The 17,061-nt window shown below is 36.5% G+C and overlaps 1 protein-coding gene across 1 annotated transcript in view; it reads right to left on the minus strand.

The window, feature by feature from the left end:
• Nucleotides 1-17,061, minus strand: part of USH2A (usherin) — a 775,604-nt gene that overhangs the window by 561,067 nt on the left and 197,476 nt on the right. Inside the window, exon 16 of the mRNA XM_064383503.1 lies at nucleotides 4,436-4,594. Coding sequence (XP_064239573.1) covers nucleotides 4,436-4,594 — 159 coding nt within the window. The remainder of the gene's footprint in view (nucleotides 1-4,435; nucleotides 4,595-17,061) is intronic.

The following is a 17,061-nucleotide window of genomic DNA, read 5'->3' on the forward strand; positions in this document are numbered from 1 at the left end:
TAACTTTAAAAAACAAGGTATATCTTTATGTTTTATTTAAGGTAGAAGTCAAGCTACCACTTTGGGAATCATACATAATCAGCCCTACATTATCTCTACCACAGCCCCATTCTGGGTTGCTCATAGGTATCTTATGTGTCATGGGAAGGAAGTGAACAGTTATTGGAGGAAATAGCAATCTTCTGTTAGTGTCAGGTTCCCCTCTAGATTCTTTGCACCACAGCTCCCTCTGAGAAGGATTCTTTCCCCCAGTTCTCATTTCCCCTTTAAGAATGAACTCTGGAAAAAAATATATATATATTTTTATATATAACATATATATAAACCTATATATAAAAAACATATATATAACCTACATATATAATATATATAACCTACACACACACACACACACACACACACATATGTATAGGAAAAAGAACAGTGTATATATAGATAGACAGGAAGATAAAATCAGATATATATACTGTTCTTTTTCCTATACATACATATCCATGATAAAGTTTAATTTATGTTAGGCAGAGTGAGAGATTAACAACAAAAACTAAAAATAAAATAGAACAATTATAACAACATATCACAATAATAGCTATGTGAATACGGCCTCTCTCTCTCAAAACATCTTATTGTACTGTCGATTCACCTATTTGGGGAGCATTGTTAACCATGGATCACAAACTACAGAAAACAAAACCACAGATGAGGGAAAACTACTGCATTAAGAATATCAAGAGCCTTATAAAAACAGTTGCCTGTCATCTTCTCTTCTGTTTTCTTTCTCATCCCATCTCTATATCTTATGTTTGTTCATTTACTCCTCTCAGAGATAACTGAACCATCTTACCACTTGTTACATTGATCCCTTGATGTAATATGGTGTGAATTATCACATTAAAAATGGAAATGAATAATAAGGGTAGAAATGAAATACCACGGCTTATTAAAATATTTGGTTGTCTAAAACTCTAAACTTAAACTATGTTAACAGCTATAGATGATAGAAACCATTTTTGCATGTAAAAATCATCCTCTAGTTTCCCAAGGAAGAATTTCTCTAACGTGACATTTAGGGGCTATCTTCCCCACTCATGCCATCCCAAATAAGGAACAACTCGTCTGATTGTGAATCTGGGGAGTCGGGGGGTAGGGAGCAAACTATGTTCAGATCAGCCCATTGATTTTTCTCTCTTCTAATTTGTCTTCCTGCAGGAAAGAGGATATTATCTCTAATCTGACTTTCATCAGTAACGAAGATTATTTTTATTTTTAAGTTCCATAAGCCTACTATGTCTGGTGCTCCTTCAATTCCAAACACAAGTAGGAACAGTACCAAAAAACAGTATGAGATACTGTCCATTCTCTAAACCTGCAAAACTAACACAAGAGTGCTATTTCCTCCAGTAACTATTCACTTCCTTCCCCATGACACATAAGATACCTATGAGCAACCCAGAACGCGGCTATGGGAGGGATAATGTAGGGCTGATTATGTATGATTCCGAAAGTGCTACCTTGACCTCTACCTTAAATAAAACATAAAGATACACCTTGTTTTTAAAAGTTCACAATCTTTAAAATTATTCACCATTATTAGCATGCTGTTACTAATAACAAATAACTTGAAAGCCTTAAAGATGGTACACCAGTATATCATGATCCTAGAATAGAAAATACTGTCCTAGAAAATCCCGTAGTACATCAGGCTAGCTAGAAAAAGTTTCCATTCTAAAAAAGAATTCTATAAAGGTCTCAGACAAACGATCAAACTTGCTCGGAAGACAACACTATTAATTTTCTTTGAAAAGTTCAATGATTCTCCACCTATAATTCCTAATGCCTTTATTTAACCCAAAGATTTGTGTTCATCCAGCTGAATATAAGTAGTGTTTCCTTTACCTATTACACATGCTAGCCACGCGCTAGAAATAGAGTAACAAACATGAGGCAATTATTATTAGAATGATACAAAGTTCTGACAGTGTTAACCAATTGTTCTTACTGTTCAAATGCCATCATGCAGATAATTTTCACATCATTAATTACAGTGATTGTCAAGAAATGCCAGAAGTGGCATTTTTAATGAAAAATAAGGTTTTAGGAAATAATACCTTGTTTAATAGGATTATATAAATGTCTGATTAGTGAAAGAATACACATTTATTATGTAAGAAACTGTTATTTGGATTCCATATTAGTGCAATTGTGAAAAACAGCCAGAGTGTTATACTCACATGTAATGTTCTATAAAATAGATCACAATATGTTACCATGGAAAACATGGCTCTGGTTTGACTAATATCATTGACAGTTTTAAGTTTAATTTTGCTATTGCATGAAGCTGTAGGGAAAATACAGTGACCCTAATTCACAACTTCAGAAATAATTCAACCAGTGGTATTGTCATCTTCAAAATCATTTTCAATATTTTTATAACTCCTCTCTTTCTCTATCACAAAAGTTTAAGTTTCAGGACACCTGGATCATGCTGATATTTGGAAGAAAATAAACATTCTAGTAGCAGGTTTTTAGGATGCTTTGCCAACATGGCAGATGTAGACAGATGTTCATTTCCCTTTGCAATCTGCATCATGAAGTTCAGAGTTTCCATTAACTTTAAAGAAGACTTGGAATAATGAAGAGACATGTAGAGCTAAGAGAAAGGGATGGACATAAGAAGCTAAATTCAAGTCATATGAATTAGGTGCAAAACGGAACCCAGTATAATGCATAAAAACTTTATGCTATGCAGGAGTTTTAAAGTCAATTAATATGTTAAAACAAGGCACCTCCTAACCATTTTAAGGAAGGTTATGGAATTTCAGTGTTTTGACATAGCGTTATACAGTTCTCTAACTAACTAAGCACAGTTAAAGCAAAGTTTGGAAAACTGTATTAAATGAAGAGAACAGAATAGAAACTTGAATTGGAATTGCTGTTCTGAGGTTTCTTAAACTAGCGTGTAGCTAAACATGGCTAGAAGGAAACATCAGAGAAAATAGAGCTGGAATAATATAAAAGTTCGTATTTTTCATTCTGTCCTTAGGGAAAACTATCTAAAACATCTGAGTAAAATTTTTGAAAGACAATTAATTCTAATAATTTGATTTCTACAAGTTCTTTTAAAAGCTTCAAAAAAGTTACAAAGGTAAAGATAGGCTTGATGGCTTGTTTATATCCTGCCTCTTTCAAAAGTTCATGTTGCTGTGTTCTATCTCTGTGGAAATAGCAATGTGCGTATTAAATTATACAATTGCTTCAGTGTTAGTACTCTACTTCCAGATTTAATAGTTCTTTAAGCTGAGAATTTAAAAAGTTGAATTCATTATAATAGAAATATTTCATAAAATTTCTATAATATTTAAAATTAGAGAAAACTAGATCTATTTATGTCTTCCAGTATTTGTAAATTAAAATAGTATAATTCTCAGATTATTTTAATAACTTTTAATTACCTTAAACCACTGGTCCCCAACTTTTTTGGCACCAGAGGCTGGTTTCATGAAAAAGTTTTTCCATCAACCAAGCACAGGGAGGTGAGGAGGGATGGTTTTGGTATGATTCAAGCACATTATATTTATTATTAGATTCTCATAAGGAGCATGCAACCTAGATCCCTCGCATGCACAGTTCATGATAGGGTTCGTGCTCCTATGAGAATCTAATGCCACCACTGAAGTGACAGGAGGCAGGGCTCAGGTGATAATGCTCACTCGCCTGCTGCAAACCTCCTGCTGTGTGGCCCTGTTCCTAACAGGTCACGGATCAGTACCTGTCCACAGCCTGGGGATTGGGGACCCCTGCCTTAAACAGTAAGTGATGAACATTTTTCATTTATTGATATGTAAACTAAGATATCAGTTTATAGGCTATCATAGCCAATAATTTATTTAACAATGGACCAGGATTCTGTCAATGCCATATGCTATAATTTACTGAAACACTGTTGAACATCTGAATCATTTTCAGTATTTTGCTATTACAAATAGTCTAGGTATGGACAGCTTTTGTGTCCACTTATGACTATTCACTTGAGATAAACTTCCTAAAGTAGGTTTGCTAAGTCAAATGTTATGTTAAAAGGAAAGATTTATTATACATTTTAACAAATTATTGTGCATGCAAAGTTGTAGTAATGAACTCACACAGACACCCAGCAGTTTATAAAAGTTCAAGCTTCCCTACATTCCCATCAATTCTGGAAGGGGTCATTTTTTTTCTTTGAGAATTTGATAAGCATCAGTATTTATCAGATAATAAGCATCTCGTTCTTACTGCATTTCTTTGATTGCAAGTGAAATTTGTAATTCTTTCTCTGTTTGAAATACTCTGTGCCAGACAGAGGAAACCACAACAGCATTTATCCTCATGTCAAAGAACTTAACTAATGTGTCAATTCTCAGAATATTTCTTTCTATTACCAAACCCTTAAACTCACTGTATGGGTATTGATCCTCTGTTGTGTAGATTTCAAAACCATCCCTGAGTAAACTGTAAGTAAGCCAGTGGGCATTTGGAGAATCAGGTGGACTCCAGGAGAGATTGATAGCAGAAGAACTTTGAACTTGTCCTCTGGGTGGAGGTTGCTGGAATGGAGCTAAATTACAATGGAGAGAGCATTTATTAGCAAAAGCAATCAATAAACACGAAAGCAAACCAAAGTAAGATATCCAGCAAAGAGGCCTTTCTGATTCAGGATTACTTTATCAAGGAGACATGTGGTTTACCAAGACATTAATAAACAAAGGGTTCATGAGTTCTCTAAAACAAAGCTTTTTATCTATAAGCATAAAAAAACTTTTTAGGTCAAAGCAGCTGGCATAAATATAGATGAGGGTAAAAAAACACAATAGTCTACATTAAGCATTTATTTCTTTGCCTTTTTTTTGGGGGGAAACTATCCAAGGATTCATAACATTTATTTTTTACATAGTTAATTTTAAAAATGACATAAGTTCCACTGAAACTTGAAATTTAAGCAGCATAATTTTTGGAGTTTTAAGAGGAAGCTTTCCATTCCATTAAGCACAATGCTTTATCTCACTTCAGAGAGCACAGTGTAAAAGAAAGAATAACGTTTGGTGATATAAATAGCTATGGAAGTTAAATAATCTAAATATTATCAAGAATCTATTTGAATATACTATATGAATGTACCATCACCTGTTAGAAGTGTTTTTAAGATGTAATACGATTGCTTATCAGGCAAAGAACATACTACTTTAGTGATGTTTTCTATAATATAAACATATATCATGAAAAAATCATGTTCTGTCAGTGTAAAGTTTCCTTAGTCTCTCTACTTTTGAGAGTGAGCTTTCTTTTCCTCCCCCAGACAAAAAGGTAAAAACAACAGCTAAATATTTTTTTTTTTTTTTTTTTTTTTTGAGATGGAGTTTCGCTCTTGTTACCCAGGCTGGAGTGCAATGGCGCAATCTCGGCTCACCGCAACCTCTGCCTCCTGGGTTCAGGCAATTCTCCTGCCTCAGCCTCCTGAGTAGCTGGGATTACAGGCACGCACCATCATGCCCAGCTAATTTTTTGTATTTTTAGTAGAGACGGGGTTTCACCATGTTGACCAGGATGGTCTCGATCTGTTGACCTCATGATCCACCCGCTTCGGCCTCCCAAAGTGCTGGGATTACAGGCGTGAGCCACCGAACAACAGCTAAATATTTTTAAGGACAATCAACCACCAGTGTATGTACTACCACTTTCTAGTTTAAACAAGATGCACAATCCTCCATCCATTTAGAGAAGTACAACCTAATCAAATATTCTTGTTAAATAAGGTATTGAAGGTACAGGTTGCTGTGTTACCTTACTTTTAAACCATTCATCTTTTTGTTAAGAAATATGCAAATATCATGTACAGAAAAGAATCCATCAAATAATTAACACTATATTTAGCCCGGCGAGATGGCTCACACCTGCAATCCCAGCATTTTGGCAGACCAAGGCGGGTGGATCACCTGAAATGGGGAGTTAGAGGCCATCCTAACCAACAAGGAGAAACCTTGTCTCTACTAAAAATACAAAATTAGCCTGGTGTGGTGGCACATGCCTGTAATCCCAGCTACTCGGGACGCTGAGGCAGGAGAATCGCTTGAACCCAGGAGGCAGAGGTTCCAGTGAGCCGAGATCGTGCCATTGCACTCCAGGCTGGGCGACAAGAGCAAAACTCCATCTCAATTAAAAAAAAACATATATATATATATAAACTCTCATTATATATATATATATTATAAAAATGTATGAATGTAGATTACATTAAATGTAGATATTTCATGTAAATATATATATCTTCATGTACATATCTACATTTCATGTACATAAATATAAGTAAATATTTACATGAAATACCTACAGTCACTAGAAGCCTCACTAAAAGAAAGCACACTGAAAAAGAGTAATCTGGGGAGGGCTTAATAAACTACTTTCAAAAGGGTGGGCAAAAGAGATGGTGCAGTACTCTCAGGTATAGAAACAGCAGAGCTCTTTCACTATTTATGTCAGGGTCCTCAAGCCAACCCTGAACCCTGTGTCTAATGATTCACTAGGAAGACTCACAGGACTCATCATATAGTCCTACTCGTGACTAAGATTTATTACAATGACAGATTACAGAATTCATCAACAAAGGGAAAAGGCACATCAGCGAAGTCCAGGGAAAACCAAGCACAAGCTTCCAAGAATTCTCTTCTAATAGAGATAGAACGTGCCTAATTCCCCCAGCAATGCATTATGAAAATGTGTCTAAAGTGTTGCCAATCAGGGAAACTCCTTAGAAACTCAGTGCACAGGGGTTTTACTGGGGGCTGTTCATGTGAGCAGCCTCTATCTGGCATTTACCCAAATTTAGGACCCCCACAAGGAAAGCAGGTGTTAAACATAAACCGTATAGTTTGTACAAATGTTTAAGTACAGTGGTCCTCTCTTATCAGTTCTGGGGATGGTGGGGAATCCAGATGCCAGCCAAAGGCCAACTTTGTAAGCAGGCCTTTCTAAAAATAAGCAGTCAGTCTTGCTACGTTAACTCTTCTCTTCACACTCTGTCTAGCTTAAAGGGGGTCAGAACTCGGGGACAGGAAGGACTGTATGAGAAGCATCACCTGAAGCTATGACCACTTGTGGAGGGATGCAGCTAGCTTGGAGATGCTTCTACATGGATACAGGGAGCAGGGAATTATATATTCTGCCTTCCTTTTCCACCTGCTCTTAAGATATTTGGTGGGTCTCTCCTAGCAGCTGAAATCAACTAACTAAAAGCCAGAGGGGAATGGAGGCTGCTGATGCGAACCACATAGAATTGTGGAGGACAGAGCAAAGTCTTGTAGGGAACAGTAAAATGAAGTTATTCTGCAAACTAGGCAAAGACTTCCAACTTAGGGCTGTTGCTAATTCACCAGGACCCGCAAGTGATGGATGCTGTGTAATAGATATAATATATGAACTCTGTTTAAGAGATGTAATTAAATTATAGCATTTTAAGACAGGATTTCAAGAGCACTTTGATACTGATAGACACACACACACACACACACACACACACACACACACACACACACACAGTTTTTGTCCACGGTTCCTGGCTCATAACTTTCATAGCCCTTGGTATTTCCTTGGTGACTAACACAATAAGCATATCTTTTGTTAAAGTATTGGTCTTTTGTTCTAGGGTCCTGAAGCAGCTTCAAACAGTTTATGAGCGATACAGGTGAAGGACGGTCTTTTGCTACAATATCGGGGAGCTTTAGGCTACAGAAGTAGGCCTCAGAAAACAAGGTCTGTCTGTTATGTTCTGCTTTTACCTGTTCCTTTTTCTCCCCAAGCAGGCCAGAGACACTATAAATATACTCTAATCTGCCTCCACTTTTCTGTCCTAGAGCTGGCCAAAGGAAATTCTCTGACCTACCTTGTTTGATTATGGGTCATGAGACCCTTATTTTAGAAGGGGTCCTGCCCCATACCCTAGGGGAATGCTTCGGAGAGAGGCCAAGAAGACTCTGAATAGGCAACCTTGTTGGGTTTCCTCACTCAGTCAATTAGTATGAAATCACATTCCTTTTTTAAAATCACATTTCTACATGGTTGTCTCAGCTTCAGTCATGCCTATCCAATGAAGTCACTATAAAGGGTCTAAGAGGCCATGGTGGGGTGGTGGTGGCGGTACAGGGAGAGCTCCAGGTAGTTCAACACATGGAAGTTCCCGGAGGGTGGGACACCTGGGGAGGACGTGGAAGCTCCGCTCCCCTTTCCATGTGTCTCATCCTATGCATTGCTTCATCTGTATCCTTTGTAATATCCTGTATTATAAATCAGTAAAAATAAGTGTTTCCTGAGCTCTGTGAGCTGATAGGCCAAATTAATTGAACCCACGGAGGGAGTCATAGGAACCCCAATTTATAGCCAGTGGGTTACAAGTACAAGCAAAATACCCTGGAACTTGTGATTGGTGTTAGAAGTGGGGGGCAGCCTTGGGGACTGAGCCCTCACCTGTGGAATCTGCCACTACCTCTGGGTATATAGTGCAAGAGTTGAACTGGGTTGCAGGATATTAACGCTGCAGAATTGCTTGTTCACCGAAGTATTCTATGTTGATGGTGGTGTGAGAACAGAGGAGGGATAAGTTGTTATATTCCACGCAGCACTGAATGTAAAATATACAAAACTCCATGTATTATGAATAGGCTTCCTAAAGACAGAGTCTGATCCTAAGGCAGATAATATTTATATCATATTTTTAAAAATATTCAAACTAGATATATGCTCATTGCTCTCCTTTTGTCATTTTTCTTCGGAATTCTCATTGTTACAACAACATTCCAACAGTCTATATGTCTATTTAGACATAGGACAAGAGTAGTAACAATTTTGAAATGACACATGAAAAAAGAATTATTTCTGAATACCATCTTACATTTTTGAATTCATGGATTTTCTATATGGTCACTTTGATCGGTTGAACACTGACAGTGCATTTGATCCTTTCAGTGGTGGATTTTAATTTAGGATTTTAAATCCTGTTTTTCTTGATGGAACCACAAAGATCATAAACTGCCTCATTTACAGCACTCTCAAAGAACGTTGCAATTCATGGCAATTTAATATTTTTTTTAGTGAATATTAGTGATTTCATCTAAAACTCTGCATGCTATCAGGAACACAACAGATTTCAGAGTTAGAGCAATCAAAACTGACCTTCAGATGATTTTCTAAGGCAGCAAAATGCTTTGGGGATGAATGAAAATGAAAGAGAGATAGATGTTTCACTCCCATGTCAAAGGGTATAGAAAATGATTTGCATTACATGAAAATTTCCTTGGCAACAAAAGTTCTTCACACACATAGGCTCTTTCCAAACATTTAAGCTGATTACTTGCTATGACCATGTCAACTTCAATCTTGTTTGACTCCACAGCATAAATAAATAGCACCCCTTTGGTATTTAAAGTGGAATTTTCATAAACCAGAAGGTTTAGATGACTTACCAACAGTTTGAGAATATTATTATTAAATCCTGGGCATGAGAAAACTTGAACCTTTACGTGCTTAAAGTAGAATCCCTAGAAAATGTTCACATACTCATTCGTAAAAATTGTCAAGAATGGTCTTTGCACATGCCAGACTCTCTTTTATGGAATGAGAGTATAATATTGTGACTGGATCCATCTCTTTGGGAACCACAAACTTGAATCTCAGCTTGGGAACTTTGGTAGTTGTATGATTATAGTCAAATATTGATTAGACTCTCTGAGCCTTTTCTCATTTATATTGAAGATGATAATGTCTCCCTGTCAGGGTTATTTTGAAGATAAGATGTGTCTGTGTGCACATGTGTACATATATGTATGTAGGAATATGTTTGTGTGCATGTGTATAAAGTAATTGTTCAATAAATATTACTCTTTTCCCCCCTTAAATGTTAGTCCGTTATTAAATATGTAATTTATATGTATTATATCTCATTTTTTTTTTCAAATTTCTCAACTTAGGTGTATTAGTCCATTTTCACACTGCTATAAAGACATATCTGAGACTGGGTAATTTAGGGAGTTAGGGAGGGATAACATGGGGAGAAATGCCAGATATAGGTGATGGAGATGGAGGCAGCAAACCACATTGCCATGTATGTACCTATGCAACAATCCTGCATGCTCTGCACATATACCCCACAACCTAAAGTGCAATTATATAAACAAATGGCAATAAAAATTATATACATATAAAGAAATGGTAATAAAAAGGAAAAGATGTTTAATTGACTCACAGTTCTGTATGGCTGGGGAGGTTTCAGGAAACTTACAATTATGGGAAAAGGAGAAGGAGGCACCTTCTTCACAAAGTGGCAGAAGAGAGGATGAGTGAAAAACCCAGGAGAAACTGCCATTTATGAAACCATCAGATCTTGTGTGAACTCACTCACTATTACAGGAACAGCATGGGGGAAATCTGCCCCCATGATCCAATCTCCTCCCACCAGGTCTCTGCTTCAACACATGGGGTTTACAATTCAAGATGAGATTTATGTGGGGACAGAAAGCCTAACTATATCATTAGGATAATATGAAATTCCAAGTCTTTTTGGAATTAAAAAAAATATTTTTAACTTTTGTGGTATATAATAGACATATATATTTATGAAGTACTTGAATTATTTTGATACAGGCATCCAATGCATAATAATCACATCGGGATAAATGGGGTATCTATCACCTCAAGCATTTATGCTTTTTTTATTGCATTTTCAGTTTTGGGGTACATGTGAAGAACATGCAAGATTGTTGCACAGGTACACACATGGCAGTGTGATTTGCTGCCTTTCTCCCCTTCACCTATATCTGGCATTTCTCCCCATGCTATCTCTCCCCAACTCCCACCCCCCGCTGTCCCTCCCCTATTTCCCCCCAACAGACCCCAGTGTGTAGTGCTCCCCTCCCTGTGTTCATGTGTTCTCATTGTTCAACACCCACCTATGAGTGAGAACAGGCGGTGTTTGATTTTGTGTTCTTGTGTCAGTTTGCTGAGAATGATGGTTTCCAGGTTCATTCATGTTTTTTATGGGCCATCTTTTTAATTACTTCTTTTTTTTTTTTTTCTTTGAGACAGAGTTTCGCTCTTGTTACTCAGGCTGGAGTGATGGCGCGATCTCGGCTCACTGCAACCTCCGCCTCCTGGGTTCAGGCAATTCTCCTCCCTCAGCCTCCTGAGTAGCTGGGATTACAGGCACACGCCACCATGCCCAGCTAATTTTGTATTTTTAGTAGAGACAGGGTTTCACCATGTTGACCAGGATGGTCTCAATCTCTTGACCTCGTGATCCACCCGCCTCGGCCTCCCAAAGTGCTGGGATTACAGGCGTAATTTCATATAGTGAATTTCAATGCACAGAATTTTTCATGTTGATAAAGTGTAGGTTATAAAGCTTTTGTTACTTATGCTTTTGGGGTCATCATCAAGAAATCCCCGACAAATCCAATGTCACGAAGGTATTCCCCTATGTTTTCTTCTAAGAGTTTTATGGTTTTAGCTCATAAGTTTAGGTCTTCAAACCATTTTGAATTGATTTTTGTGTGTGGTGTAAGGTAAGACAGATTGTTTTGCATGTGGATATAGTTTTCCCAGTACAATTTGTTCTAAATGCTATCTTTTCCCCATTAAATGGCCTTTGTATCCTTGTTAAAATCAACTGTACACATATGTTGGAGTTTATTTATAGGCTCTCTATTCCATTGGTCTATATGTGTTCTTACGGTGGTACCACATTGTTTTGATTACTGTAGCTTTGTAGTTATTTTTAAAGTCAGAAAGGATGAGTCCTCCAACTGTCTTATTTTTCAAGATTATTTTGGCTACTGGGAGCCCTTACAAATCTATTTAAATTTTAAGATTTAAAAGTATTTTTGCAAAAACTTCCATTGGGATTTTGATAAGGATTGCATTGAATCTGTAGATTGCTTTTGGTAGAATTGTTATCTTAGCAATATTAAGCCATTCAGTTCATAAACATGGAATATCTTTCCATTAATTTATATTATTTAAATTTCTTTCAGCAGTGTTTGTTAGTTTTCAGTGTACAAATCTTCATCTCCTTGGTTAAATTTTGATGTATTATAAGTGAAATTGCTTTCTTAATTTCTTTTGCAGATTGTTCGTTGCTGAGTTATAGAAACACAACTAATTTTGTGTGTTGATCTTGTAACATAGAACATTGCTGAATTTGCTTATTAGCTCTCATAGCTTTCTTATGAATTCTTTTGGATTTTCCACATATAGATTCATATCATCTGCAAGTAAGGAAAGTTAACGTTCTAATTTTGGGAGACTTTTACTTAATTTTTCTTGATTAACTGCCCTGCCTAATATGTGGGCATACTTGAATTATGTCAGATCTTTGATCTCAGTCTTTCATTATTGAATATGATGTTAGCTATGGGGTCAACTGTATTTTTGCATAGCTGCTTGGACAATTCAATGGGGAAAGGATAGTGATTTCAACAAATGTTAATGGAATATTTGAATATCCATGTGTCAAAAAATAAAAATGAAATAAAGAAGTTACATGCGAGAGGGATCCAAGATGGCTGATGATTAGCAGCTCGGGCACGTACCTCCCAGTGAAAGCACAAAGAACGAGAGGACGCCACACTTTCAGGCGAATATTAGTTGCTCACGGACCAGGAGATTCCCAGTGGAGGAGCTCCACGGGTCGCCAGGGCGACTCTTGTGGCCGGCGTGGCGGTTTTGCTGGTGCCTTAGCACGCCAGTTCTTGGTGCAGAGTCCGGAGATTCCCGGGCAGAAAAGCACCATCAATCTTAACACCGCTGTTTTGGCCGGCTCAGTGGATTGCTCAGATTTCGGCGCAGGGAATCAACAAGTTGGACGTCAGAGACCCAGTTAGAAAGTCAGTAATTATAAAGACGACAGACGGACAAATATATAATGAAGGGAAGAAACCAGCGTAAAAAGGTAGAGAATACTCAAAATCAGAATGCCTCTCCCTCTACAGGGGATTGCAATTCCTCATCAGTAATGGAACAAGGCTTAATAGATTACACGTGTGTTCCAATAACAGAAGCAGGTTTCAAAACGTGGGTGATAAGAAACTTCTGTGAATTAAAAGAACTTGTTCTAACCCAATGCAAAGAAACTAAGAACCTTGAAAAAAGGTTTGATGAAATGTTAAAGAGAATGGATAATTTAGAGAAGAATATAAGTGAATTGATGGAGCTGAAAAACACAACACGAGAACTTCGCGAAGCATGCACAAGTTTAAACAGTCGAATTGATCAAGCAGAAGGAAGGATATCAGAAGTCGAGGACCAGCTCAGTGAAATGAAACGAGAAGACAAGAATGCAGAAAAAAGGATGAAAAGGAATGAGCAAAGTCTCCAGGAAATATGGGACTATGTGAAAAGACCTAATTTACGTTTGATAGGTGTACCTGAATGTGATGAAGAGAATGAATCCAAGTTGGAAAATACTCTTCAGGATATCATTCAGGAAAATTTTCCCAACCTGGCAAGGCAGGGTAATATTCAACTCCAGGTAATACAGAGAACACCACAAAGATATTCTTCAAGAAGACCAACCCCAAGGCACATAATCGCCAGATTTATTAGGGTTGAAATGAAGGAGAAAATACTAAGGGCAGCCAGAGAGAAAGGTCAGGTTACCCATAAAGGGAAACCTATCAGACTTACAGCAGATCTCTCAGCAGAAACCCTACAAGCCAGAAAAGAGTGGGGACCAATATTTAACATCCTTAAAGAAAAGAACTTTCAACCCAGAATTTCCTATCCAGCCAAACTAAGCTTTATGAGCGAAGGAAAAATTAAATCTTTTGCGAACAAACAAGTACTTAGAGAGTTCACCACCACCAGGCCTGCTTTACAAGAGCTTCTGAAAGAAGCACTATACATATAAAGGAACAACCAATATCAGCCTTTCCAAAAATATATCAAAAAGCAAAGAACTTTAACACAATAAAAAATTTACATCAACTAATGGGCAAAACAGCCAGCTAGCATCAAATGCCGGTATTAAACTTATATATATTTTAATTGGATAAAAAGCCAAAACCCATCGGTATGCTGCATCCGGGCCCATCTTACATGCAACAATACACAAAGACTCAGAGAGAAGGAGGAAGATTTACCAATCAAACAGAGAGTAAAAATAAACTAATAAACAAAAAGCAGGAGATGCAATTCTCGCCTCTGATAAAGTAGACTTTAAAGCAACAAAGATCAAAAGAGGCGAGGAATGACATTACATAATGGCAAAAGGATCAATGCAACAAGAAGAGCTAACGATTCTATAGATCAACGAGATAGAAAATTAACAAGGATATTCAGAACTTGAACTCAGACCCGGAACAAGTAAACTTAATAAACATTTATAGAACTCTCCACTTCAAATACACAAAACATACATTACCACCTCACACCTATTCCAAAGGTGACTATATAATTGGAAGTAAATCACTCCTCAGTAATCGTATAGCATTTCATAGGTTTAAATTAAATATTGGTTGGCTGTTTGTTTGTTATCTTCTTCCCTTATTCCTTCCTGACTACATCATTAAGTATAATTATCAGTATAAAAGAGGTTTTCAATACCCATTACTAAATTGCATTCTAGCCTGGGCAAGAAAGCAATACTCCCATTCTCTCTCCCTCTTTCTTTTCCTTCTCCCTCCTTCCCATTCTCTCTCTCTCTTTCTCTTCCTTCTCCCTCCTCCCCATTCTCTCTCTCTCTTTCTCTTCCTTTTTCCTCCTTCCTATTCTCTCTCTCTTTCTCTTTAAAAAAAAAAAAAAAAAAAAGAACTTACATGCTTAACTCATGCCATGTACAAAATTCAAATTATTTCATGGACCTAAATGTAAACATTTAAAATGTAAAACTTAAAGATAAAAACTGAGAAAAAAATTAACATTGAGTCAACTCAAACTTTCTTAGCTGGAACACAAAAACATGACCCATAAAGGAAAAGCTTGATAGACTGACTTCATGAAAAGTAAAAGTTTTAGCTCTTTAAAGTATACCATGAAGAAAATGAAAAACCAATCCACAGAATGGGAGGAATATTTGCAAGTTTTATCCCAAATTAATAAGGAATTCTTAAACTCAGCAAGAGGACTAACAACTCAATTAAAACATGGGCAAAATACTGGAAAGATACTTTGCCAAAGAAAACACATGAATCACAATACACATGAAAAGATGTTCAACATTAGTCATCAGAGAAAATACAAAGTAAAACCACAATGAGATACTACTACATACTCACTGTATGGCTGTAATGAAATAGTCAATGCCAAATGTTGCTGAGGCCATAGAGTAGCTGGATCTCTTATAAACTGCTAATGTAAATGTAAAATGATACAGCCATGTTGGAAAATAATTTGGCAGTTTCTTAAAACATTACAAATACATTCCCTATACAAACTAGGCTTTTTATTCCCAGGTATACCCAAGAGATATAAAGATGCATGTCCACACAGAGACTTGTAACTATATGTTCGTGGATGCATTATTCATAATAGAGCAATACTGAAAACAATCTACATGTCAACTGATCAATGGATAAACAAAATATAGTATATCCATAAAATGCTATACTAATCAGGAATTAAAATAATCTACTGAGACAAGCAACAATGTGATTGAAACTCAAAAACATTTTGTTAAGAGAAAGAAGCTACATACAAAAGCCTGTACATTGTAAAAAGTCTAAATGTTGTGTAATTTTATTTACATAAAACTCCTGGGAAAGGAAAAATTATCTCATCAAACACCCTATAACTAGTTGTTTGGGGCTAGAGGTAGGAGTCATGATTGACTGAAAATGGGCACAAAGGAACTTTTTTGAAATGACAGAAGTGTTCTACAATTGGATTATAGTAATGTTTGGACAAGTATAAATTTACTAAAATCCATCAAACCATATTTAAAGTGGTTAAATGTATAATATGTAAATTACACTTTAATAAAGCTGTGCATAAAAGGAGAGCTAGAATAGGCTTTCTGATAAGGAGAGATCAAGAAAAAATGTGGATATAAAGATGAATAAATAACAATGAGAATAGTGTCAAGAAGACAAACGTAAGTGTCAAGAAGACACTATTAAACATAAGTGGCTAATTGTATATGTGTGTGTGTATAATTTTAGTTAAGTTCATAGAAAGTTGAACAAACTGGAATATCATTCACTAGGAAAGCATACAGAAAATAGGACTATTTATATTAATTCCTGTTTTGCTTCCCATTAAAAAGAATAACTATCATTTTGAAAGCATGAAACCAGTATTTATAAGAAAGAAGTGAAGCATCCAATTGGGAAATTTACTATAAGAAAAGGTCTAACTATTTTAATTCAATCCTCTTGCATTTTGGAAATCACATGCTAGGATTCCTACCCTGAGAGCCCACCCAAAAAAAAAAAAACCACAGATGGTATTAATAAACTATTGATAGTGGCTCCTAGAAGATATAATGAAAGTTATAATCCTACAGCTCCCAAACTGTGTAAGGGGATACTATGAGAAATTTTAATTTTAAATGAAAACACTTCTTGACATCTGTTGGATACATAAACAAATACTAGCCAGAGATAGTTCACTGTGTCAACAATAGATAGCACTACATTCCTTTCAATCTCATCATATCTTTGTGAAGCCAGTGTTCTGGCTGGCTGCTGTTAGGGTCAAACACAAATACCATGTGAAAATCAAGCTGGAACAGGAGAGGAGACTGAGACCCTTCCTCCTCATCCCACCATTTACATTTTTCTGCTCCCCTCCTATTATCAGTGTCCGTCACTTTAGCTATGTTTTGACCTCCTTTGAAGGCAGGAATTGTTATCTCATTTGTTTCTCATAAATTGCCACTGCTGATGCTGAGCTTCTAACTTTACACAGTGTTTCATAAACTTTGCTAAATAAAAACCTAAAACAGATGCAGCAAAAATCACAAGCAGTTGAAGCACTGTGCTCAGTATGATATACCATAATTTTAAAGAGATTTAAAAATCATAAGGAATATGTTCAGGGAAGAATCAT

This window comes from Aotus nancymaae, unplaced genomic scaffold (assembly GCF_030222135.1).
Source record: "Aotus nancymaae isolate 86718 unplaced genomic scaffold, 86718_ANA_hifiasm-v0.15.2.pri h1tg000032l_0, whole genome shotgun sequence".
Lineage (NCBI taxonomy): Eukaryota > Metazoa > Chordata > Mammalia > Primates > Aotidae > Aotus > Aotus nancymaae.